The sequence below is a fragment of the Cyberlindnera jadinii genome (assembly GCF_001661405.1).
Source record: "Cyberlindnera jadinii NRRL Y-1542 unplaced genomic scaffold CYBJAscaffold_11, whole genome shotgun sequence".
Taxonomy (NCBI): Eukaryota; Fungi; Ascomycota; class Saccharomycetes; order Phaffomycetales; family Wickerhamomycetaceae; genus Williopsis; species Williopsis jadinii.
In genome coordinates, this window is record NW_017963662.1 from 330,738 (window position 1) to 353,342 (window position 22,605).

The window sequence follows — 22,605 nt, forward strand, 5'->3', positions numbered from 1 at the left end:
TCACTCCAAAGTTCTCAACAACCTGAGGGCCTCTTCCAATTCCTTGATTGCAGTTGGTGTGTCCTCGTAGTTCATTGCACTGATGGCGAATTTGGAATGCTTTTGAGCCTTTGAGTAGACTTCACTGCTCTCCAGTATCTCTTCAACGTTAACCTCCTCGTGCTGTTCCTCTACAGATCTCCTTGGGCTCTTCAAAGAAGGTGCATTCACTGGAGGTGAGCTGTGTCTTGGTACATCCTTTGGTGGTTCTGGGAGTGAGAACTCCGCTGTTGGATTGGATGATGGGATTGACGGTAAGTTCAAGGCAGGTTCGTCGCCATCTTCATGGTCATCGACAAAATTTGGTGGGGCTTCGTCTATCGCACTTGGCTCATGCGCTTCAACTAGTTCATTTGAAGACTCAACGACCTGCTCCTCTGGTGCAACGTACTCATTAGGATCCTCGTTATTCTTTAGAGCCTTCAGGATACGAGCAGCATGGTACTTAGCGTACTTGATCTTTTTACTCAGCTCTTCTGTATCCTCCAACCTCTGATGTTCGTCCGGCCATAAGTTCAAGAGCTCATAGAAGTTTACACTGGCGAGCAGTGCCATGGCAGTGCTCTTCGCACTCTTCTGCTCCTTGATTTGTAGCTTGGCACTTGCAAAGATCTTATTGGCAAAATTAACCACGTAGGCAATGCTAGTCTCTTTATCATGGATAACCTCTTGAAGAACAACATCATCGCCTTTGCGGGCCTCCTCAATTTCATCCATCAATTTCATCGCAAACTGAGCAACTGCATCATCGCTAGTGTGCAATCCACTATCAAGGATCTGTTCCACAGCATAAAGCTTACCTTCATAGTAGTTAGTCTCCATTGGACTGTTCAAGTGAAGGACTTGCAATGAACTTACAGAAGTATGACACCAGGGGATCCGCTTTGGAAAGCTCAAGCGATCTGTTGTAAGCCTGTGTGATTGGCTTTGGTAAGGAGCTTGGAACCATGTTTATCTCATCCAATGGGATCTTCCAGCGGTGTCTTATAATCAAACACTGTGGAGGGCTACAACTGTTGTCCAAAAAGCTGCCCTTTTGTAGACTTTGGCGCCAAATGTGAAGCTGCTGTCAGGGCACGAAAAGGCACAGCAAAATGACAGCAAAACTGATTTGAAGCAGGAAAAGTGTGCGAGATGGGCAATACCAAAGCTGTGATATTCGACCGTCGGACTCGATTTCCGGGGTTTATCACTGAATTGTATCAACTGGGATTTACTATAACCCTTTACAGTGATCACATCCTTCTCGGATGTGAAAGCAACATGGTGTATGAATCCTCAAGACTCGAATGTTTCTCTACAATGGTTTAAAAGGCACTCCTTGAACCATTGTACTTCTTTATAAAGTTCCTAGAACCTAACCTTCATCTCTTATATTTCTGAATTATTAGACTGATACTTATAAAAATAGCAACCCCCTTCAAATTTCCCCAAATTATACCACAATGTAGCTCTTACTCGAATCAGGAGATATACAAAGTATGAGCTTGTTATCTTCAATACTTTTTGAGATATAAACATTCATAGTTTGCATCGTATAATCAAGAAAAACACATAAATTTGCCTATATCTCAACAACAAAATAAAATCTGGGAAACATGGAACCGTCATACCCTAGCATTAATCAATTTTATCATATATACTAGCTTTTAACTTGATTAGATCAGTGGTTTTTCCAAAATGGTCCACACCACGTGTGTTCTTATATATAATTCTGGCTCCTCGTAGTTATGTGATTATTATTATAATGCTATCAATAAAAATAGTTCTTTGTTCTCCAAGCTCACCTAAATTATACCACTCTGTAGCTTACCCTCTAACTAATAGATCCACCTAACATGAGCATGTAATCTTCAATATTTCATGAGATATGACCATTGCTAAATTGGTCAAATTCGTCAAAAAGACGCTTGAATTTGCTCATACCCCATAGGAGACAAATGTAGAAGAAGATAACACCCTTGCTATTGGCAAGAGATGATTAACCGGATCCTATCATTATCTACGATATTTACTCGAACGACTCTCCATCTGCCATTAGCCAGAACCCTTCTACATACTTCCTATAGGAACACAATCTATTTTTCCAAGTCCCCAGTGTCACAGATACGCCAATACAACCACCAGATCCAAATTCCATTTTATGCTCGTTGTTGTTTGAACACTCACCAGGTCTGCGAGTCACTCTATGCTGTGTACTATTAATATGTAGATGCAACACCAGAACAAACTTCAACCACCAAAATTGAGCTTCAAGTGACGTCTACTAGACATTCCATGGTGCTTTATTATAACTCAACAAATGACTCCGGTGCCTCAGCTGCTCAGTTACTATATATCTATGAGTATCAAACAGACAAATCACACTCAAAGTGCTTAATACACAGTTGTTCTACGGTTCTACACAACCATCACCGTCTTCATCTACAGCCACTGGGTTGTATGCACTGAATACGGATGTGTTGCCCCTACCAAACTAGACTCAAATGAACGTACTTCCCTCTTCTTCGGTTTCACCTCTTCTACCATAGCTGTTTAGGTAGTTATAGACAAGCATAGGGAGTTCTGAATCTTGAGATCCGCAGAGTTGAGGTCTCAGGTCACAGAACTGCTCACTATTAATGCCGGCAACTACCTGAACAGCATGGTAGAGCTGGTGGTAGTCTACAACTACAAATGGTGAGCCAATCCCAGTGGATACCGTCCAACTGCATCTGAACGTAATCCCTCCAGGACGACTGGGGTGGATGGATATATGCGGACAATACCTAACTCTCTAACTCCAGCCACATCGATGGTCATTGGTGTCACCTTTGGACTCACGCTTCCATGACCAACAGCAGTGATGACAACCACACTGGAATTCAGACTGAGGTCATCTAACGAAAGCTGGACAGACTTCCCTGAGACAACCTTCAGGCTGAACCAATCTCGCGGTCGACATCTTCTGATGGACTCGCAGTAGCTACCGAAGACTTCATCTTCCATCACCAGCAGTCATGACAACCACACTTGAATTCAGAACGAGGTCATCTAAAGAAAACTTGGACAGACTTCCCTCACACAACCGTCATTCTGAACTGATCTCGTGTGATTGACACTCTCGCAGTCGACAACTTCTGATAGCCTCGAAGTAGCTACCCAAGACTCCGTCTCTCATCACCAACAACAATCATGACAACCACACTTGAGTTCAGACTGAGCTCATCTAACGAAAGTTGGACAGACTTCCTTCAGACAACCGTCATTCTGAACTGATCTCGTGTGATTGACACTCTCACAGTCGACAACTTCTGATAGCCTCGAAGTAGCTACCCAAGACTTCATCTTCCATCACCAGCAATCATGACAACCACACTTGAGTTCAGACTGAGCTCATCTAACGAAAGTTGGACAGACTTTCCTCAGACAACCTTCATCCTGAACCAACGTCGTATGGTCAACTGAACATCCAATGATAATGTCGCATCATGAATCCAAAATCTGAGAGCAAGAGCAACTGTACTTCTTCAGCATCACACCTTGTGAAAACCGTCAAGACGATAGCATCCCAAAAGTACCAAACCCCTATCAATATCGTTCAGCTAGGAGAGCCCTCACCGTCTGTAGACCTTGTGCCTTATACATCCTGTTGTAAGTCAGTGATCTGGTAAATGCTAATCAGCCAACACAGTGACCATACAAAGCAGGTTGACTAAACTCACTTTGTTCTGCCGTTGCTCAATAGTCTTCACGTATTCCCAGTAATGATGATGTACTAGGCAGTATACCCTAAGATGTGTCAAGGTGATAACTTTGAAGGAGGTGGACAGGCTCCAACAAGAGTCATCAGCCTTTGTTGCCATCTTTCGGGATTTGTGGGAAAGAGTGGAAAGAGTTGAAGAACAATTTTTGAGGATTCAGAGCTAGTTAAATATTCAAGACAGTGCTTTTGTGCACTTTACATTTAAGTGTGTTGTCTTGATGGTTACTGGGGTTTTGTGAAATATGCAACTCACTGTGCATGAAGGCAGAATGCACGAGTTTGAGTTAAACTGTACTGGGAATATAACTGTTCACCATACAATCCGTCTCTCTGTGTACTGGAATATTGTCAATTTTTAGTTTACTTCATGCGTCTCATCATGCACTTCATCATGTATTTCTTCTATCGTTTCCATAGTGAATAAGCCTTTGTGTGACATGCAATTGATTTGATGCATGTAGAGAGTTACAACTCACAGAGCTTAAGGTTATATTATACATAAGCACTATGCATCGAACACACCAGCTGTTGCATAGTATAGACTATCGACTTTATGGTGATATCTTTATTGGAATTGTTGAGTGATTCTGGTTAGAATCATACCAATAAAATAGCAATTTGGTCTCCACTAGAATTAGAATGGTACTAATAAAAATAGCAACCCCCTTCAAATTTACCCAAAGTATACCACAATGTAGCTCTTACCCACTTTAAGAGAGACACAAAGTCTGAGCATGTTACCTTCAATACTTTCTGAGATATAACCATTCATAGTTTGCATGGTATAATCAAGAAAAACACATAAATCTGCTTATATCTCAGCAACAAAACAAAACTTGGGAAAACTGACGAGAAAAACAAAAGAACACATCTACATCACCATATATGCTGACATTGAGCTTGATTGGACCAATGGCTCTTTTAAGATAAATCACAACGTGTAGCATTATATATCTCTGGTTCTTCGTTGCCTCAGCAATCGTAAAAATGTTAGGATGTTTTCAATATCCTCTGCATTGTTTACATTTTGAACTCTTATCAACACAAAAATGACACAAAACCAGTACAGCTTTATACAAAGATTCGGAGGACTCTAACTGAGGCCATATACATCTTACTGCTAGTGAAAGATATATTGTGACGTCGATCTAACTGGAAACATTAAGCTGAACTCCGAAGAGCACACTGGGGACTCCTTTCATCTCTCATTGCACAGGGAGAAAACAATGGCGTTAAAGAAGAAGATAGACGAGATGCAGTCCGCAGGGAAGTCAAAGCAATGCCGTAAACTATACAAAAAATAACAGATATGGTGGCTGACAATCATTGGCAAATCATAAGACATCTAACGTCATCCTACGAAAACATCGTGCCACCACCATCCGAAAGTCAAGAATTGGTAAGCATGAACCGGAACCGTGGGATGAACAAAAACTTGATGATGAGCTCGCATTCCGCCTCTTACCAGCGTTTGGCCTTCAAATGTCAAGTCACGGGGACACGCCTCTCGAGAATGACTGAAGAGTACACGAGCAAGACATGCACCGGCTACAGGGCAATAAAACACACACTGTCTCTAGCCGACCGCACCCTCCACTGTGCCTCTTACAACTTGTCTGTCGACCATGACATCAACGGCGCTCGCAACATATCCTCATCAAGTGTCTTGTCGCATCTCAACAGACAAACACAAACAAGGAGTGCTTTCATGCTCCTCTGAAATCACTACCTCTCTTCTGTCTCTAAGGAGCACACAAAGGTATGATCATGGATGAACGCCCTCAAAGTGCAAACATCACCATTTTACAGTGCTCTAACAAATGAGGCTTTTCTAACCCAGAACCATGACAAATTACTACAGCTCCTCGCCCCCCACCATACGACACGGTATAGACCACATTTCCGTCCCTTTCCTCAGCTTAAGTCGTGGGAAATATGGATTAGAAATCAAGCAATTAAGCCGTATGTGGGTGTCGGTGTTATTATAAAGGCACCAAACGCTTCTGGGAAATTTATGTTCTTCCCTCTCCCCCTCATTCCTCGCTTCCGCCTATTTCTTGTTCGGCACTTCTTCAACAAACAATTCATACCAATGGTCAACCAACGTGCTGCCACGATCCCCGCCAATGCTGGTCCTTCCAATTGGGTTGAGACCACAGAGATTGCGATTCCTGAGCCACCAGCCGGCAAGATCGTCGTGAAGACTGTTGCCTACGCTGCGAACCCAACAGACTGGAAACATGTCGAGTTCCAGCAATCACACACGGGCGACATCGCAGGCTCCGATGCCTCGGGTATTGTCTACAAAGTTGGTGAGGGCGTCACAGACTTCCAAGTTGGCGATGTTGTCTCCACTTTCTCCCACGGCAATTTTCTCCATGACAGAGGCTGCTTTGCCGAGTACATCATTGGCGATGTTGAGACCACGATCAAATACCCACATGGTGATGAATTCCCTGCTGAGAAGTTGCCAGTGGGCGAGTACAGATCAGGTGCTATCGACACCTTTGAAGGAGCCGCATCTGTTACACTGGGACTGACCACTGTGGTGCTGTCGCTTGTGGGCAATTTGAACATTGACCCAGCCGTGGACCATTCCGATGAGTACTTGCTCGTCTGGGGAGGTGCCACTGCCACAGGAATCCTTGCCATCCAAGTGGCCAAGTTGGGATTGGGTATCAAAGTTGTCACGGTGGCTTCCAAGAAGCACACCGAGTACTTGAAAACATTGGGCGCAGATGTGGTTGTTGATTATCACGATGAGGATGCCATTGCTCAGATTCGTGCAGCTACTAAGGGTGCCATCAAGTATGCCTTGGACACAGTGGCCCAGCCAGAGACGTGGCAATCAGTGTACGATGCTACAAGGGACTCTGAGAAGGCATCACTGGATAACTTGTTGATGTTACCACTGTCATCAATCAAGCAAGACGACCGTGATCCAGCTAGCACCACTGTTGCTCCCTCCACATTGGCATATGTGGCCAATGGTGAAGACGTTGAGCTGTTTGGAGCTGTGATGAGCCCAGATGCCTCTATTCTTTCCCGTTACAACAACTTCTGGAAGTCCAAACTCCCTTCGCTGATTCCAAACTTGAAACATGCCCAATTGAAGGTTTTGGCTCCTGGCTTCAACAGTGCCAATGAGGCATTCGACCTGTTGAGAGATGGTAAGGTCTCTGCTGAGAAAGTTGTCTTTTCTTTGTAATCTAATTACAATCTACATATTCTAGTTGGCTGTAAAGATTTCGATTTCTTGTAACCTAAGCCAGTCCCAATTCTTTCGAAAAGGCCTCATTGTTTGGTTCTCTACCCAATAGCTCTTTCAAGTTATCCATCTCATCACGAGAACCACCTCTGCTTAGCACAATGTCCCTGTATAGGACACCATTTGCGGTATTCATTGGATCCTGCTTGAACTTGGTGTAGTAGATATCAGCAGCGAAAACCTGGGACCACAGGTAACCGTAATAACCAGCTTGGTAACCACCCATGATATGTCCAAATGACTGGAACCCCTTTGACACAGTATCACCATTTGCAACCAATGCTGTCTCTTGTCTCAATTTGTTCCAGAAGGATGTCAAATCGATGTCCTCCTCAGACGAATGGACCGTAATGTCAAACAGTCCAAAGTGTAGTTGCCTCAAGTTGAATAAGCCACCATTAACATGCTTGGTTTTCACCAATTGAGCAACCAAATCATCTGGTATGCGCTCACCAGTCTTGTAGTGCGATGACAATTGCTTCAACTCGTTTGGTGACCAAGTCCAGTACTCCAACATTTGAGAAGGTGCCTCGACAAAGTCCCAGGAGACAGAGGTTCCATGGAACTTTGCATACTTGGTGTTGCCCATCAAGTCATGAATACCATGTCCCAATTCATGGAAGAACGTTGTAACTTCGTCATGCTTCAGCAAGGATGGCTTCTCTGCTGTTGGTTTGGAGAAGTTACAGACCAAGGCAGTTACAGGGTATGAACGCGAGCCATCCTCCTTAGTGTACCCTGGTGCAATACCGAAATTGGCAGCATGTCCATACTTACCATCACGAGGGTGTAAGTCAAAGTACAACCAGCCGACGAACTGTGGGCTGGCCTTGTCGTCCTCATTCCAAACAGCAAATTGCTTACAATCCTTATGCCAGGTGGATTTTGACTCCAATTGTTCAACAAACTTCAAGTTGAACAGTTTTTCAAAGAACTCGAGCATCTTTTCAATAGTGGAGTCCATAGGGAAGTACTCTGAGATCTTTTGTTCATCGATCTGGAACTCCTTCTCCAACAAGAGATTATCGTAGAACCTGTTATCCCAAACATAGTATTCATTGTCGAATGCCAGCCCTCTAGATTCGCAATCCTGCTTCTTCAACTGTAGCAAAACATCACGCTCTTTCAATCCTAAAGGTTTCAGCTTGGTCTTAAGATCTTCCAAGAAGGCCTTAACGGTCTTCGTGTCTTTGGCCATTCTCTCCTCCAAGACGTAATCGGAAAAGGTCTCATAGCCTAGCTTTTTAGCCAATTGCTTTCTCAGTTTGATTGCTTCGACAAGCAGGTGCTCGTTGTCCGCATTCTTATTCTGATCACCAATGAATGCCCTCTTTCTAGTCTCAGCAGATTTGGCAAACTTCAACACCGGGAACAAGTCAGGGTATTTGAAAGTCATCTTGAGCTTGCCATCAACTTTGGCGAATTGCTCCACCGTGTCCTTCGGAACACCTTCAAGCTCCTCCTCTGTAAACAGGATGTACTCCGTGTTTTCACCCAGGTTTTTGGAGAACTTCAAGCTCAAATCAGATAGCTTCTTCTGAATCTCCTTGACCTCAAGACGATCCTCCACTGGCAAGCCCAATCCATTACGCTTGTACTCCCTAACGGTTTTCTCCAGGTATCTCTTGGTCTCTGGTGCCAATTGGTCAAGGACAACGGTATCCAGCAACGTCTGGAAGCTCTTGTAGACGTCTTCCCTCTGTTGGGATTCGATTCCAAAGTCTCTCAGCAACTTCTCCGCCTGCGTACTGGCATCTCTAATCTCCTTATCCTCTGAAACGTGCTGTTGGAAAGTCAATTGGTTCTCCAAAAGAGCATTGGCGTTGTTGAACTGAGCCTGTCTCTCAAGGACATTGGCAATTGAAGGGGACTCAACAGAGGCCAGCTCATCGTCAAGGGACTTTGCCCTATCGATGAGGTCCTGGGCCTGTTTCAAGATCTCTGCAGGAGTTGTCTTCCAGGAAGGGGCCTGCTGCGGTGGAATCAATGCCTTCGTACTCATCCTTCTAATCGAGTTGAACAGAGGTCTAAGCATAAATGTGTCTGCTCTGTGAGATTGGGGATAGCAAGATGAATTGGATAAGTCTGTAGAAGTTGAAAGTAGCTGGAAACGGGTCAAAGCCCTCGGGGCCAAGGAGTTGTTTGGAAACACCCGGACACCGAAACACCCAGACATTCAAACACCCAGACACCTTAACAACCGGACACCGGCATAAGTCTCGCATACCGCACACCACACGGCGTGACGTTTATGCATGGAATCTCGCCAGTTTCCCGAAAAATCGCAGCTTTTGATTTGTCCAAAATTGGGCTTTTCGAAACTTGTTTCTGTTGAATTGTAGGTGAAGACGTTTAATACTTCAATCGACACTTTCAACCAGCGAGAAAGAAAAGCAAAACAAAGCAATAGTGAGTGGTTAATGTGTTGCATGCTAGCGAAAAAGCAAAGAGTAATGTTCCGTTTCTAACAATTGCCCAAGTGTCTGCCCCAGTTACTGCTACACCATCCTCCTCCTTGCTTAACGACCGTTGGGACGTTGTAATTTCCAACACATTGGTAAAGACCGGTCTTGGTTTCGGGGCTGGTGTCCTCGCCAGTGTTGTCCTTTTCAAGAGAAGATCCTTCCCAGTCTGGCTCGGTGTTGGTTTCGGTCTTGGTCGTGGTTACGCCGAGGGTGATGCTGCTCTTAGATCACCAACTGCCGGTGTTAGAACAGTCAAGGCTTAAGGAGAGGGAAAGGCCACATGCCACATTTGATAAGTTGATCCAAGCAGATGAGTTTATGACCGCACTATAGACAGACACCCAGGAAAAACAAAACAAGTGACCTGTTCTGTATTGTGATGTATATCATTGACCATTACATATGGTCTTCTTTCAAGAAGAAAGGGAGAGTTGTACGTATTGGTATCAATGATGATGTTTGACATTGCAATTACAGAGGAGTCACACACAGACAAACACATACAAAGCTTTTTTTAACCAGAAAGATTATAATATTCAATTACAGAGTAAATGGATGTATTAGTACAGAGCATGGTGCTTGCACCGAGTAGATCATTTGTAGTGTGTTCAATCTATCTGATTCCGACAGATTGTCAAAGCAGTTCCTCTTGAGGGTTTACACGATATTACAAAATGGCGGAGGGTGCACAGCCAGTCTATACTTTGTCATTAAAAAGGAATTGCATCAAACATAGAGTTGGCTCCTTTGTATCAATGAAGGGCCAACTTCATCGCTCTTGTACTTAGTCATGTGGTGTTGTAAGTCAAAGAGACGGTATCACATTAGTCGTAAAAAATAGGAAGTGGGAGAAGTGCTCAAATCTTCCAATGGTCTGTTTCGTTTGTCGTTGCATCGATATCAACTTTCTCCAATATGCTCTGCGCCATTGCATCTGCGAAGTCGTTATTCGTCACGACGTGCGTGGTTGTGTCTTTCCGTACTGAGCCGTCCATCTCGTGCAAGCTCTGTATAGAAGGTATCGAGGGTAACAGCACAGTTTCCAGACTTGCCATTGAAGGGGTCTTGTTCGACTCCAAGGAAGGTGGCGTGCTGGCTGACATGGAAAGCTGTGGAATATGATTCGTGGATGTTAGATTCGCGTTGGAATTCTCATTATCATTGCAGTTTTGAAGGTCAACACGGTCGCTTGACCCCATATACTTCATAGCGAGTATGTGTGTGTTTGGATCAGCCTGATCTGGACTTGTACACGCCGTTACTGGCGCTGGTGCCGATGCTGATGGGGCCAATGATGATGCTGATGCCGATGCTGACTCGTCATTTCGCTTCAGCCCACTGAGTTTCGACCGCACTTTTGATATCGATCTCGAAAGTCCTGTTGCCTCCATTGTCTGTTCACTTTCCAAAGATATCCGCCTGTGGTTTTGCCTAACCGCCCTGTTTGTTTACGCTGTTGTTTACGTTGTTGTTTACGCTGTTGTTCACGCTGTTGATGATTTGCACAGGGCAAAAAAGAAAAAAAAAGAAAGAAGGAGGAAAAAGAAATTTTCACCGACGTGGTAACTCCGGTAGGGACACATCACCATGGTGTCCGGATGTGTATTACGTAAGCTGGTGTTTGGGTGTGTGCGTCCAACAGAACCATCCTCCTGTGCGCTCCCCACGTCAGCGTCCTTGGCCACGTCTGTGTGTGATTTTTGTCCTGTGCGAAAACAGCCGTTCGAACCGATCCTCTCCAATTGGGAAAACAACGCACGTCGAACACAACAAGCACAGAGCCTGGAGTTGAAGGCGAGCGGTAGTTCCGTGTCACGGCTGCGTGGTAGCAGGCTAGCACCCCCACGAGGCTCAGCCCACCGCCAGGCTCAGCCCACCACCCCACGATCTCCTTCAAAGGGTTGGTTTTTGCTACTTGCCAGGTCGCCGCCATACACGCGCACACCGAGCAATGCCTGTTGAGCCGTCTGTCAATTGTCGTAAAACGCAGCCATTCGCTCCTTCCTATCCGATGGTTTAAAGCCTTTTTCACAGCAGTGGAAGATGAAGGGAACAGCACATCACCTTGCAAGCGCCCCAGGGCTAATCTGTGGAGTTTGGTGCGACGGGCAGAGCCTTAAATGGCGGTGCTATAACTCCACATGTACCAAGCCAAGCGAGTGCTGCTCCGTTGTAGAACTGGGGATGTATAACGTACAGTTCTAATGGTCTTATGTAGGGATGCGTACCCTTGTAACTCCGCTGCTATATTAGCCAGTGCTTCGGTGGATTCCACATTGTTCGTGATGCCAGCTGGAGACAGTACCAAGACACACTTCGACAATCAGCAGAGGAAAGGGGGACCGAGTGTGTAGCAACATTCCCTTGTGGGTATACCAGCGAGAAGTAAGTGATCCTTGCCCGGTATCGGCAGTGTTTCCATTCCGATTGGATGGTGATCTACGCGGAGTATGCACTCTTTGACGTTAACAGTGTGATCTATGTTGCCATGGCATCGGGACCGACAGCGCGTTATGGTTGTAACAGGAGTTATAACGCTTACAATACTGTGAATAATAACAGATGGTGGATAAATAACGATAATAATGACAATAATAATAATAGGTATATGCGGATACACTTTCTAATAGTTCTTCATTTGAGGTTCATGTTCATAGGCATGTTCATATTCATCGGCATACTCATCGGCATTGGCATGGACATTGGCATGCCAACGTTCTGAGGAATGGCCATCCCGCCCGCATTGATGCTGCCATTAGCAACAGATCCACTGTTGCCTGTAGTGTTGGTTGTCTTAGTATCCGTGCTATCGGTGTGGCTACCATCATGGTTCAACCCGCACTCACCGGTCTCAACGTGAAGGTCGAGCCATTCGTTCACGTTGTTGAATGTCTTACCACAATGTTTGCAACGGCCTCGGACGCCAGCTCTGTCCTTCTTCTTCGTTCCTTGAGGGTATTCAAAGTGTAACGCCTTCAAGTGGTTCTTATACGTATCGCATCTCGAGAAGATACCGGTTGGATGGCATGGCACCAGCGACGACGTCTCCTTGTTCAATTCACCGGAGCCAAACAGATTGGTGTTGAAGGGACACTTGAACGCGCCTTTGTCGTCCCCCATCTCCTTCCAATGGCGCTTGCTGTGTCTAAACAGGTCATTGGATCTGGAAAAGCCCCGGCCACAGATCTGACACAGGTATGGTCTGTTCTCAGGAGTGAGATGGATTGCCCTGTGTGTCGAAAGGTTCGAGAACCACATGGAGCACTCCGGGCACTGTCTCTTCTTTCTCGGTTTCTTGGCCTTGAACTTTGAAGCATCCGCATTCGTGACGGAGTTCGACAGCGAGCTCGTCGTCGTGGAGGAATGTGCACCATTCAGCTGGAGCATAGGTTGCATATGATCTGTTGGCGAAGGCGTCTGAGTGATGGGAGTGTTTGTGCCCAAGGACGTGGCGGCACTGTCGTAGAAGTTGGCGTACTGTGGGGCCTGATGTATGTGTGCCGGTATCTGTGATTGCTGTTGTTGTTGCATAGACTGTGACTGCTGCTGCTGTTGCAACTGTTGCTGTAACTGCTGTTGCTGTAACTGTTGTTGTGCTTGGAGCTGTGCCTGCTGTTGTAGCTGTTGAGATTGCTGTGACTGTTGCTGTGATTGTTGTTGCAACTGCTGTTGCATCTGTTGCATCTGTTGCATCTGCTGTAGCTGGCTCACGCCGTTACTGGGGCCATTTCCCACAGGGTTGGTGTTGTACTGCATTCTCATCCCGCCATTGTTGTTGTACTCCCATATCTGCGACGGCGGAGGAAGCATCACTTTGTGGACCGGTGGTAGCACGATGTTGTAGTTGTTGAAGTTAAGCTGTTCCATAGTACTCATCTGTTCTCCAGTGGTACTACTGTCCATATCTCTCTCTTATATACAGACCTAAACGACAAGTATAAACAACGCACTCTACTGATCGACGCCAAAAGATGGAGACAAAGGGCTATATATATACCATTATGTATAGCCCTGTGAAAAAGAAAAGTTAGAGGGCAGAGAACTTCCACCAACAACCAGCAGCCATACAGAATTCCACTCCCATCCACTGCTCTGCATCAGAGACCATAACTTGTGCATACCAGCAGCAGACAAAAAGACAAAAAAAATCTCAAATCTCAAACCATCCCGTCAGATCTTCTCATTGCTCCAATCGATTGGTCCCCTTCCTGTGCGCTTGGTGTTGTTTCCCGGAAGCACACTTTTGTCTCGTTGTTAGTGAATTTTTTTGGTACGATCTTGCAGTACATAGCGGCATTTTATGCAAAAGGACGTTGGCCTGTTTGTTGTTTTTTTCCTCACCGCTTTGTTCAACGCTTGAAATTACCGAGCAACGGAATCAAGAAAAAGACGTATTTCGCTGAGGTAATAATGAGCAGTCGAAGCTCTGTGTGTACGCTGTTGCTGTTCTCCCCGGCTTGCAGTGTGCGCTTGTGGTATCAAGATCCAATCAGTGAGGGCCCCAGCTTGTATGTGCCTGGTTGTGTATTACGAATGGCTTGCGCTTGAACGCTCCTGCCCCTGGTGTACTGAGATCTTCGTTCCCACCACACACATCCTGAGCCCTTTTCTTGTGGGTCTCCTTTCAGGCCAAGTGCACACACACACACACACACACACGCTGAGCAGCGAGCACCAGGGAGAAAGTACGCCCACCGTCCGGCTAATGTGTTCCGTCCGGCTGAAACGGTGAACAAAGCCTGTCTTGAATGCACGCACCGCCGTGTGATTTTGGGTTTTTGAGCCTTTTTGGCCAGAGGAACAACGAGGGACAACAACGAGGGAAAGAACACACAGGCAGAGTCCTCTGATGTTCCCTGGGTTGAATTTGAACGAGACAAAGCAATAACGGTGGAAGGGGATAAACTACAGGATGAGCTGATCACACTGCCGCATGATTTAACCGTGGAGTTAAGAACACTCGCTGAAACTTGAGAGCTGGGGAATGTGTCGTACGGGCACCCAGCCCCATAGTTAAGAGAAGGTGTTTTCATTCAACCACTAGTGTTTCGCCTACCGGAGGGGCCGACCCTTTTGTTCCGCCAGAGATGTCTGGGTGTATGGGTGTATGGGTGTATGGGTGTCCGGATGTTCAGGTGTCTGGGTGTCAAATGCACACTACGCAGCACCAGCCTACAGCCATCGTTGCGAGATTATTACATTATTATTACACCATCAATATGTATAAGTGCTTTGCTTCTTTTTGTATATTTGGGACAGGAAGCGTCGTCTAATCGATCTATTTGGTCTTCTTAGAATCCTTCTTGGCCGCTGGTGTCTTCTTGTAGATACTGATGTAGAACATGATGAACAACACCAAGTAACTGGACAAGATCAAACATCCGGTGCTGGCAGCAAATGGGGTTCCATAACAGGTACCCATGTTTGGAATCCAGATGCCCCACTCACGAGAGTACTTGTCGGCGTAGAAGGTGTATGTGGTGGAATAGACAAAGATCAAGTCCAAGATGAATTGAATGATTTGGAATCTGGTGATCCATTGCTTCCACCAGACCCTGATGCCTCTGGCAGCGAGGAAATAGTACCAGTACATGATGACGTGGACACCCAAGTTCAACAGGATTGGGACCCATGACACGGACGTTTCACCGTTCAACTGGATGTAACAGAGCAAAGCAGTGGCACCGTGGTGGTAGGCGTGCAAGAAGATGATCTTCTTCTTCTTAACAACGAGGAAGAAGGTATCGACAAATTCGAGGTATTTGGTCAAGTAGTTCAAGTAGTAAATGACAACAACTTTCTGGTACCACGAGTTTGGAGAGCACACGGAGTACAACACACCGTGCTCCACAACAATCGGGAAGATCTGTTCAAACAGCAGAGCCAACAGCACTCCGGAAACAGTGGTCAACACCAAATTGTGCAGCTGGAATGGATAGTTAAGCTTCCAGGCCGTCAAGTTCTTGAAGACAACTTGTCCAAAGGTGATGATGAAGTAGTACAACCCAATAACAACAGCAACTTCGAACGGTGTGCTCATGAACGTCTCGCCCTCAACGTAGTGGAACTCATCCGGCACAAACTTACCACCACTGATGGTGGACACGAGCTGGTTGAACAACGGCCAAAGGTGGACTCCAAACGGTCTCTTTATGGAAGGAACTCCAACTTGGAAGAATGCCGGCGTGTTCGCGTTGATATAGGATAAATACCCCGGTGCTACATCCTCAACAATCTCAATGAATGAGGCAGCGGCCGCTGCCTCAACTTCCATTTCCATTTCCATGGTGTCTGGGCTCTTGTTTTCGATCTGTGCTGAATCCCACAAAGGGAAGGAAAGGGAAGAAAAAGTGAAAAGTTCGAGAAAGTTAGAAAAAAAGACACAACAAACAGCACAGAAACTGCGCAACGGCCGGAGAGGAAATTTTAGGGGCTCCAAAACCGCGCGCGACGGGAGGAAATTTTACCCAACGGAAATTTCCAGTTGCTCAGGCCGAGGCTAAAAAATTACGACGAGACCAAGCAAAAAAAGTCCCTGAGAAGATTTTAATAACAAACGCGTTGCAGTTTTGATTTCCTCAGCTTTTGGCTTGGAAAGTTCTGCTGTACGTTAGTCGTCTTTATACTCAGTTCAAGCGTGACGGACAGGCCTGTGTGTTGTGTGTAGTTTCGTTGTAGGTCTAAAGAGCTGGATTCTGTGGTGGTATAGGGGCCCTGCCGGAGCGTACGCTTACAGAGAACCCTTACGCATGAACTCCGCGAATAGCGTCACGACCTTTACACACCAAGAAGGCAGCGAGGTGGTTGTTTGGGGGAGCGTTGTCAGCAAGCTACAACTGTTAGTAGTAAAAATGATGAACATGCCGGGTTGAATTTTGTATACCTTCTAGAAATGAGGAAGAAACAGCCCATCTGCGAAGAGATCATACCTCCTCAGTGATATCGCAGAGTTTCTCCTTCTTGTTGCCTTTATCCCAAAAGTCTAGAGATGCAACAACGTCGTAACCACGTTCATCTTCGTAGGCATAGAGGATCTCCTGTGATCCCATGTGTAGAAGACGAATGTTCTCGCCCAGAATGACACGCAGTAGCTCGCCAGTCTCTGTGTGTCTAATCTCAATGAAATTAGGCTCAAATGCTAAGAGATAAGGATACCACAGTGCAAAGGATTGTGGGATGCCTTCCCAGTTGATCATCCAGTCACTTCTAGTTCTCCATCCATTCTTGTTGATGAAGAATGAAAAATCGGAGTACGACAACAGGAAGTTGGAACTGATACGATGGATTGCCAGCGGTTTTAAGCCTTCACGGTTCGTGATGAAGTCCAACGATGTATCAGCAGGATCCAGTATACCCTCGATTCTACCATCGTTAAGAGAAACAATTTCAAACCCTTTGGTGCACCCAACGATCAATCTTGTCTTCAAGAATGAGATACTAACAGGTTCGGAGCTGAAATGGAACTCCCTAGTCTCGTTCTTGAACTTCTTCTTACTCATCTTCTTAGAAAATGGATCGGTTGGTTCGAATACACGAATCAAATCACTCTTCGCAGCAACAACGAGCATACGTCCACCACAAACACCAACTTTGAAAAAACTAACATGGGACATGATCTCCTTGCCGGTTTTCTTGTCCTGTGATGTTAAAATTTCCAATGGCCAGGCATATAACTTCTTATCTGCTAACGCCAACAACGTCTGATACTCTTCTAAAACTTCCAGTTGAGTAACGTTGACTTTTGATATAACCTTGACAGGTTTCGTCACCTGTCTCTTGCCATCTTTTGTACGAATGACCTCACTAGTATAGACACCAGAATCGCTACCGTATAGCAATTTACGTCCACCATCATATGGTACCAGACAATTGATCTTGTTAGATATGTCAAACATACGCTCTCCAAGTGAGGTTAGGGTGAAAATGTCATTCTGCTCCAGCAATTTTCTCTGTTGTTGCTCTATAACTGATATTAAAGATTCCTGTGCAGAACCAGTGGCACCATAAAGGGTCAGTTCGTAACCACGACGTCCCACGTATGCAAACGAGATGGCATTCTTTGTCTCATTGAAACTTGGCTGTGAAAGAACATGCGCATAAGCACCAGGTCTCTTCATATACGGTCTTAGAGATGGCATTTCCTCGCTGCTGGAGACAAACAATAACGGAAGTGGTATTGGGCGTTGGAAAACTTTGTGCTGTTCCCTCTTATTGATAACTTTAACTCTCACAAAGAGTAACACATGGTCCAACAGATAGACTTGAATATCACCCTGACTATCCTTCTCTTGGTTCTTACGTTTCAACGGTGCCGTATACATGATCTTACGGTTATCAGCTCCCAATTTGAGATCAACGTATTCACCAGGTCTAAAGACCAGTCGCTGTTTCAGCAGGATTAAAGCATGGCGGTCTTCAGCTTTACCAACCTTTACGTTGATACGTTCCAAAAGTTTCAGGATCTGATCTGAAGCACGTTTCAAATCGGATAGATCAATTGAATCCTCCCTAGTGTTCTTGATAACATCTCTCAATAACAAGTTATAACGCACCGTACGCGTTGTGGCCTGTGACAAATATGAAGAAATGTTCAAACGGTTCGATTCGGGCAATCTCTCAGTTTCTTCGATAAATCTTTTGAACAACGGATTTGCAGCCTTTTGACGTTCGAGTTCGTATTTGGCAAAACATTGACCAGCATTGTACGATATGAATGGTTCAAAATACGGTATAAACTCCAAGAAGATATCTCCAATGTTCTCAACAACGGGTTTTAACTGTTGTCTTCTCACTAACGCATCACGGAATCTCGTGGCCACATTCAAGATATCAATAACGTTGAAAAACACTGTGCGGATGAACTTCTCACGTTCAGATACTGGGATGATGTTTGATTCACGTAATGGGCGTATCCAAAAATCACGAATGTATTCCAAGTTTCTGACAAATGTTCTCTCGGTTGATACAATCTCATAGATCAGTTCCTGGCGTTTAATTTCCTTCTTATCCAAAGATTCTAGTAACTTTTGAGGAACAGTGTGAGACCACAATTGTTTCTTCTCTTCGTCTTCGTGCAATGATGCGTGAGACTCGTTGCGTTTCAACCCGCCTTGTGGCTTCATATTGAGACGGGCCTGTTGTTCCAATCTTCTTGGGCAGGCAATAGAATAACAAAGTGAGTCGCGCGTGCAGGTTGGTGAGTAACACTCTGTTAACAGAGTGAAAACACCATTGACATTTGCTTCAAGATCTGGTGTTGACTGTTGTTCATTATCTGTTGTTGGGCCCAATGTTGTTGATAAGCTTTGTTGTGAGTCGCTGGCAAAAGAAGCAGAAGAACGATCCAACTGCGGGGATGAAACATAAACCTCATCAAATTGATAAACCTCCGAATTGGAATCTCTCAATCTGTGCTCATATGTAACATCATGGAAGAATTTCTGTGCATCAAGCGCTCTTCCAAGTAACAACGCGAGATTACGATCTGTTGTACGAATGATTAGCGCAATAGCATCAACAGCCTCAGAACCTGTAAACGAGTCACGGTATTCCAATCCACCAATGTTGTGCTGCGAGAGTACAATGACCTTTTTAAACATCGTTGCAACTCTCGATAACATTGCAGGATAAACTCTCGGAGGGCGAGAAGCCGTTGTAACCACTGTTCTTGAACTCATAGAATTTTGTGAAGAAACTCTCTTGGAACTTAAAGAAGTTGTGGAGCTTAGGCGACGAACTTTTGCAATGTTACTCAATGATCTTGATTTTAATCCCAATCCGGTATTTGAGCCGTTCGACATGTCAAACTTCTGAGGTATGATACGTCCACTTGAAGTCTTCTTTGCCAAGTTTTGAGGGTGGTGCTTTGAAGACTGGCTATGCATGTTATCAGATGAACGAAACGACGAAAGGAAAGTAGAGTTCAAAGACATGGTCCTCGTAGGACTTTGGGGGTTCCCGTTTGCTTGTGATTGAACTAATTGTTGCTGTTGTTGTGATGAGAATGAAGCCTGCGTTGTTAGTGAAGGAGAAGTCTTTGAATTTCTTGTCAACAAGTTTATCCCCTGTTGCAATATTGGTGAGCGAGTACTAGACTTTGTAGTTGGTGAAGCTCCACCAGAATACCTCTCTTGATGATGAGCCACATCTGTTGCAATTGGTTGTGGAATTCTCTTCACTGGATCTGTTATTCTACTTGGCATAATTTGAGGTGCACCTTGCAAACTAAAGGACCGCTGTTGTGGTTGTTGTTGTTGCTGCACTGGTACTTGAGCAGGTATCTGTGAAGCAACTTGTGGAGGTCCGATACTTGCAACTGGAGGTTTTGAAGCTTGTAACCCTATAGGCGGTGCAGTAGCTGGTTTCATATTTTGTTGCTGTGGTGGTAGTTGTCTCATTGGATTGACTTGTCCCTGTGATGACGCACCGTTATAACTAACCTGCTGTTGCAAATGCGGTGGCAATGGAACCTGCTGTTGTTGGTGCAAATTCTCCATCGATGATGGTGGTTTTCGGTGTATATTTGGTGGTGGTGATACATGCTGATGAAGTACCCTCTGCTGGTTATGCGGATGTTCATGAATGTGTTGATAGTGATGCTGTCCTTGTCCTTGTCTCTGTTCCTGTCTCTGTGTTTGTACATCAATCTGTTGAGCTTGTGCAGGATGCTGAAGTCGATATGCAGCTTGTTGCTGTGTGTGATATTGCTGTGGGCGCTGTTGGATCGGAACTTGTTGCTGTTGGAGTGGAGCTTGTTGAAATTGTTGCTGTCCCTGTCTCCCGTAGATTTGTTGCTGATTCAAGCTTGAAGAAGATGGATACCTTACAGCACCAGGCAAAACGTTTTCACGTTGGTGTTGGTGTTGTTGGTGTTGTTGGTGACGTTGTTGTTGATGATATTGTTGTTGTTGATGATACTGTTGATGATGTTGCTGTTGTTGCTGTTGTTGTTGCTGTTGTCTGCCGCCAGATTGTACACGGCCATCGTACTGTTGGTGACCATCATTGTTGATCACCGTCTCATTGAAAAATCTCTCATTGAAATTGTTCAGTGATTCGCCGACAACAAATGGGTCCAAAGTTGGCCTCGACCCACTGTTGCCATTGTTGATGTTTGCTGCGGTACTCGTCTGTCCTTGTTTCGGAGCCGTCTGTTGAGAAGCAGAGGTCCTCTGCGACTCGTCGCTCGGCCTCTTGTTGCCAAAGATGTCGCTGAAGAGGTCATCCCTTTCAAACCCAGACATCTTGTACTGTCACTTGTGTTTATGTCTTCTTGTCCAAAGTATAGCAACTCAGAGCCCACGCTCCTGATAAGCACCGTGATAGAAAGAAAGCGGTAACAGGAAAGAGCCAAATAAACAAGATGCACAAAGCAAAAAAACACTAGAAACAATGAGAATGCACCAATGGTAAAGAGACAGTAGTATAGTACAAGCGTTTATGTCAGCTTTATCAATGTTTTGTTCCTGTGTTGTGTTCTGTTTTGATTGTTGAGGGTTCCCCTGTGTACCTTTGGTATTTCACCGTTTTTGTGGTTTGTTTTTTCAATTCTGCCCTTTTCCTTGTTTCTTCAATTTTTCTCCTAATACGCACAGGCTAAAATTAGAGAGATGAAACGTTTGGCGCAGTGTAAACAGTGGGAAAGCACCAGGCCCAGCTGAGACGGGAAAAAAGTACAAGCTTGTGGGGCTCGTGGGCTCGCTACTAAGAAGTGGGCTTAATCTCAATTCCGTGCGGAAAGCGTAGGGGGAGAAAACCAGACGGAGCAGCGAGAGACGGCGAGGAGTTAACTGTGCTGGGGGAGAAAAGCGTCCATGTTATCTCCGTCAGCTACTACCGCACGAGGAGGGTTGTGTCTTGAGGGAAGAGAAGCTGTGATTGGCATTGGTTTGCTGAAATAATTCACTCTTTTGCTTCTTTCTACTTATATCCAGTGGTTAATTCGTATGGATTCAACAGAATTACGTCTACAATTGACTTAGAAGCCCTTCTTTGTCTAGTTCGGTGTCTTTTCGTGGGGCCCGTGATGGGTCAGGGTTTCCAGGACAATAATTTTTCCCGAAATCCCGATTTAGTGAACTGTTGCTTTTTTACACGTGAAGTGTTTGACAGAGCGCCGAGTTCCGGTGGTTCCCCCACCGAATCTCGGGTTCCCAAGGGGTGTTACTTAGTTAGTTACTTTTCTTTACCGGAAGCTCACCCCCTCCGTTGGTGTTCTCTTTTCTCTCAATTCGAGCCTGTCTTAGGTTAACAAGAGCAAAGCCAATATGCCAGTGAGTATCTACCAAGTCAATTGCAAATGTGCCTAGTTGGATTCCTAACAGCTCGGTGTGAAATAGGCATATCACTCAACGTTCCTTTCGGACCCAGCCTCGAATGAGAGACTAGTTGGTAACTTTTCCCTTTTACCTCTAAAGACCAAGTTCAGAGGCCCTGCGTACCCAAGCGACTCCGATTACGATATTATTGATGAAGTGTTGGACTTGTTCCGTGCAAACTCCTTTTTCAAGAACTTCGAAATCAAAGGGCCAGCCGACCGTGTGTTGATCTACGGAATTCTCTTTGTCTCTGATTGTCTATCCAAAATTTCACCATCTACTTCGGCTTCAGAGGCTACCAAGATTTTGACAAACTTATCGCTTGAAAACTTTGCCATCCCAGGTGACGGGAACTTCCCCTTGAACTCTTTGTACCAACCTCCAAGGGACAGATCTGAGCACGATTTACTCAAGGGCTACCTCACACAGTTCCGTCAAGAACTTAGTGCCAGGTTGATACAGCGAATCTACGTTGAGAGCCAATCCACTCCTAGTAAATACTGGCTTGCATTTACAAGAAGAAGATTCATGAACAAATCGTTATAATTTGGATTGGAACTCTAGCAGAATATTAAAAACAGAATAAACAGGTGGAGGAAGGAATTAGACAACGTTGGAACAGTTCCACTGTAGCCATTTCTAGCTAATTAGTAGAAGGCTTTGTAAAAGCTGATATCGTACTTAAGCGTGGTGTCCGGGTGTTTCTATAATGGTATAAACAAAGGCCATTTTTATGGGGGAAGGAGAAGAACACTTTTATCTTATTCTTGA

At 45.1% G+C, this 22,605-nt stretch overlaps 11 protein-coding genes across 11 annotated transcripts; 4 read left to right on the plus strand and 7 right to left on the minus strand.

Annotated features, from left to right (window-relative positions):
• On the minus strand, positions 1-988 carry VTA1 (Vta1p; the record flags this gene model as incomplete). Its single annotated transcript, XM_020216557.1, has 2 exons — positions 1-839; positions 898-988. The coding sequence occupies 2 exons, from the start codon at positions 986-988 to the stop codon at positions 1-3; spliced, it is 930 nt and encodes a 309-aa protein (XP_020069448.1).
• Positions 989-4,911: 3,923 nt separating this feature from the next.
• CYBJADRAFT_20785 (uncharacterized protein) lies at positions 4,912-5,786 on the plus strand. The gene is made up of 2 exons (XM_020217571.1): positions 4,912-5,543; positions 5,625-5,786. The coding sequence occupies exon 1, from the start codon at positions 5,094-5,096 to the stop codon at positions 5,502-5,504; it is 411 nt and encodes a 136-aa protein (XP_020069449.1). The 5' UTR covers positions 4,912-5,093; the 3' UTR covers positions 5,505-5,543; positions 5,625-5,786.
• Positions 5,787-5,876: 90 nt separating this feature from the next.
• On the plus strand, positions 5,877-6,992 carry CYBJADRAFT_129617 (zinc-binding alcohol dehydrogenase family protein; the record flags this gene model as incomplete). The annotated part of the gene is made up of 1 exon (XM_020212860.1): positions 5,877-6,992. One exon carries the CDS (start codon positions 5,877-5,879, stop codon positions 6,990-6,992), a length of 1,116 nt encoding a protein of 371 aa, XP_020069450.1.
• Positions 6,993-7,047: 55 nt separating this feature from the next.
• Positions 7,048-9,054, minus strand: PRD1 (metalloendopeptidase; the record flags this gene model as incomplete). Its single annotated transcript, XM_020212865.1, has 1 exon — positions 7,048-9,054. The coding sequence occupies one exon, from the start codon at positions 9,052-9,054 to the stop codon at positions 7,048-7,050; it is 2,007 nt and encodes a 668-aa protein (XP_020069451.1).
• A 68-nt stretch (positions 9,055-9,122) lies between these two features.
• On the plus strand, positions 9,123-9,946 carry MIC10 (Mic10p; the record flags this gene model as incomplete). Its single annotated transcript, XM_020217190.1, has 2 exons — positions 9,123-9,135; positions 9,533-9,946. 2 exons carry the CDS (start codon positions 9,123-9,125, stop codon positions 9,778-9,780), a joined length of 261 nt encoding a protein of 86 aa, XP_020069452.1. The 3' UTR covers positions 9,781-9,946.
• Positions 9,947-10,035: 89 nt separating this feature from the next.
• Positions 10,036-11,007, minus strand: CYBJADRAFT_168714 (uncharacterized protein). Its single transcript, XM_020215476.1, has one exon. The coding sequence runs from the start codon at positions 10,906-10,908 to the stop codon at positions 10,375-10,377; it is 534 nt and encodes a 177-aa protein (XP_020069453.1). The 5' UTR covers positions 10,909-11,007; the 3' UTR covers positions 10,036-10,374.
• A 1,058-nt stretch (positions 11,008-12,065) lies between these two features.
• On the minus strand, positions 12,066-13,707 carry STP3 (Stp3p). The gene is made up of 2 exons (XM_020217572.1): positions 12,364-13,707; positions 12,066-12,294 (listed from the first exon to the last, which is right to left on the minus strand). Exons 1-2 carry the CDS (start codon positions 13,418-13,420, stop codon positions 12,152-12,154), a joined length of 1,200 nt encoding a protein of 399 aa, XP_020069454.1. The 5' UTR covers positions 13,421-13,707; the 3' UTR covers positions 12,066-12,151.
• CYBJADRAFT_20876 (uncharacterized protein) lies at positions 13,565-14,672 on the minus strand. Its single transcript, XM_020217573.1, has one exon. It carries the CDS (start codon positions 14,548-14,550, stop codon positions 13,996-13,998), a length of 555 nt encoding a protein of 184 aa, XP_020069455.1. The 5' UTR covers positions 14,551-14,672; the 3' UTR covers positions 13,565-13,995.
• Positions 14,673-14,701: 29 nt separating this feature from the next.
• On the minus strand, positions 14,702-15,832 carry ELO3 (fatty acid elongase ELO3). The gene has a single exon (XM_020215477.1). It carries the CDS (start codon positions 15,801-15,803, stop codon positions 14,796-14,798), a length of 1,008 nt encoding a protein of 335 aa, XP_020069456.1. The 5' UTR covers positions 15,804-15,832; the 3' UTR covers positions 14,702-14,795.
• Positions 15,833-16,440: 608 nt separating this feature from the next.
• CYBJADRAFT_174275 (CNH-domain-containing protein) lies at positions 16,441-21,401 on the minus strand (the record flags this gene model as incomplete). The annotated part of the gene is made up of 2 exons (XM_020216558.1): positions 16,441-20,766; positions 21,351-21,401. 2 exons carry the CDS (start codon positions 21,399-21,401, stop codon positions 16,441-16,443), a joined length of 4,377 nt encoding a protein of 1,458 aa, XP_020069457.1.
• ARC18 (Arc18p) lies at positions 21,364-22,456 on the plus strand. The gene is made up of 2 exons (XM_020215478.1): positions 21,364-21,789; positions 21,856-22,456. Exons 1-2 carry the CDS (start codon positions 21,784-21,786, stop codon positions 22,378-22,380), a joined length of 531 nt encoding a protein of 176 aa, XP_020069458.1. The 5' UTR covers positions 21,364-21,783; the 3' UTR covers positions 22,381-22,456.
• Positions 22,457-22,605: the final 149 nt, after the last annotated feature.

What these genes read in the sequence shown, in the direction of transcription:
- CYBJADRAFT_168714 (XM_020215476.1), bottom strand. Translation starts at nt 10,908, where the DNA reads ATGGAGGCAACAGGACTTTCGAGATCGATATCAAAAGTGCGGTCGAAA.
- STP3 (XM_020217572.1), bottom strand. Translation starts at nt 13,420, where the DNA reads ATGGACAGTAGTACCACTGGAGAACAGATGAGTACTATGGAACAGCTT. An exon ending in CGACCTTCACGTTGAGACCG is followed by an intron (nt 12,295 to 12,363) that starts GTGAGTGCGGGT and finishes CCAACACTACAG; the next exon opens with GCAACAGTGGATCTGTTGCT.
- CYBJADRAFT_20876 (XM_020217573.1), bottom strand. Translation starts at nt 14,550, where the DNA reads ATGAAAACACCTTCTCTTAACTATGGGGCTGGGTGCCCGTACGACACA.
- CYBJADRAFT_20785 (XM_020217571.1), top strand. Translation starts at nt 5,094, where the DNA reads ATGGTGGCTGACAATCATTGGCAAATCATAAGACATCTAACGTCATCC.
- ELO3 (XM_020215477.1), bottom strand. Translation starts at nt 15,803, where the DNA reads ATGGAAATGGAAATGGAAGTTGAGGCAGCGGCCGCTGCCTCATTCATT.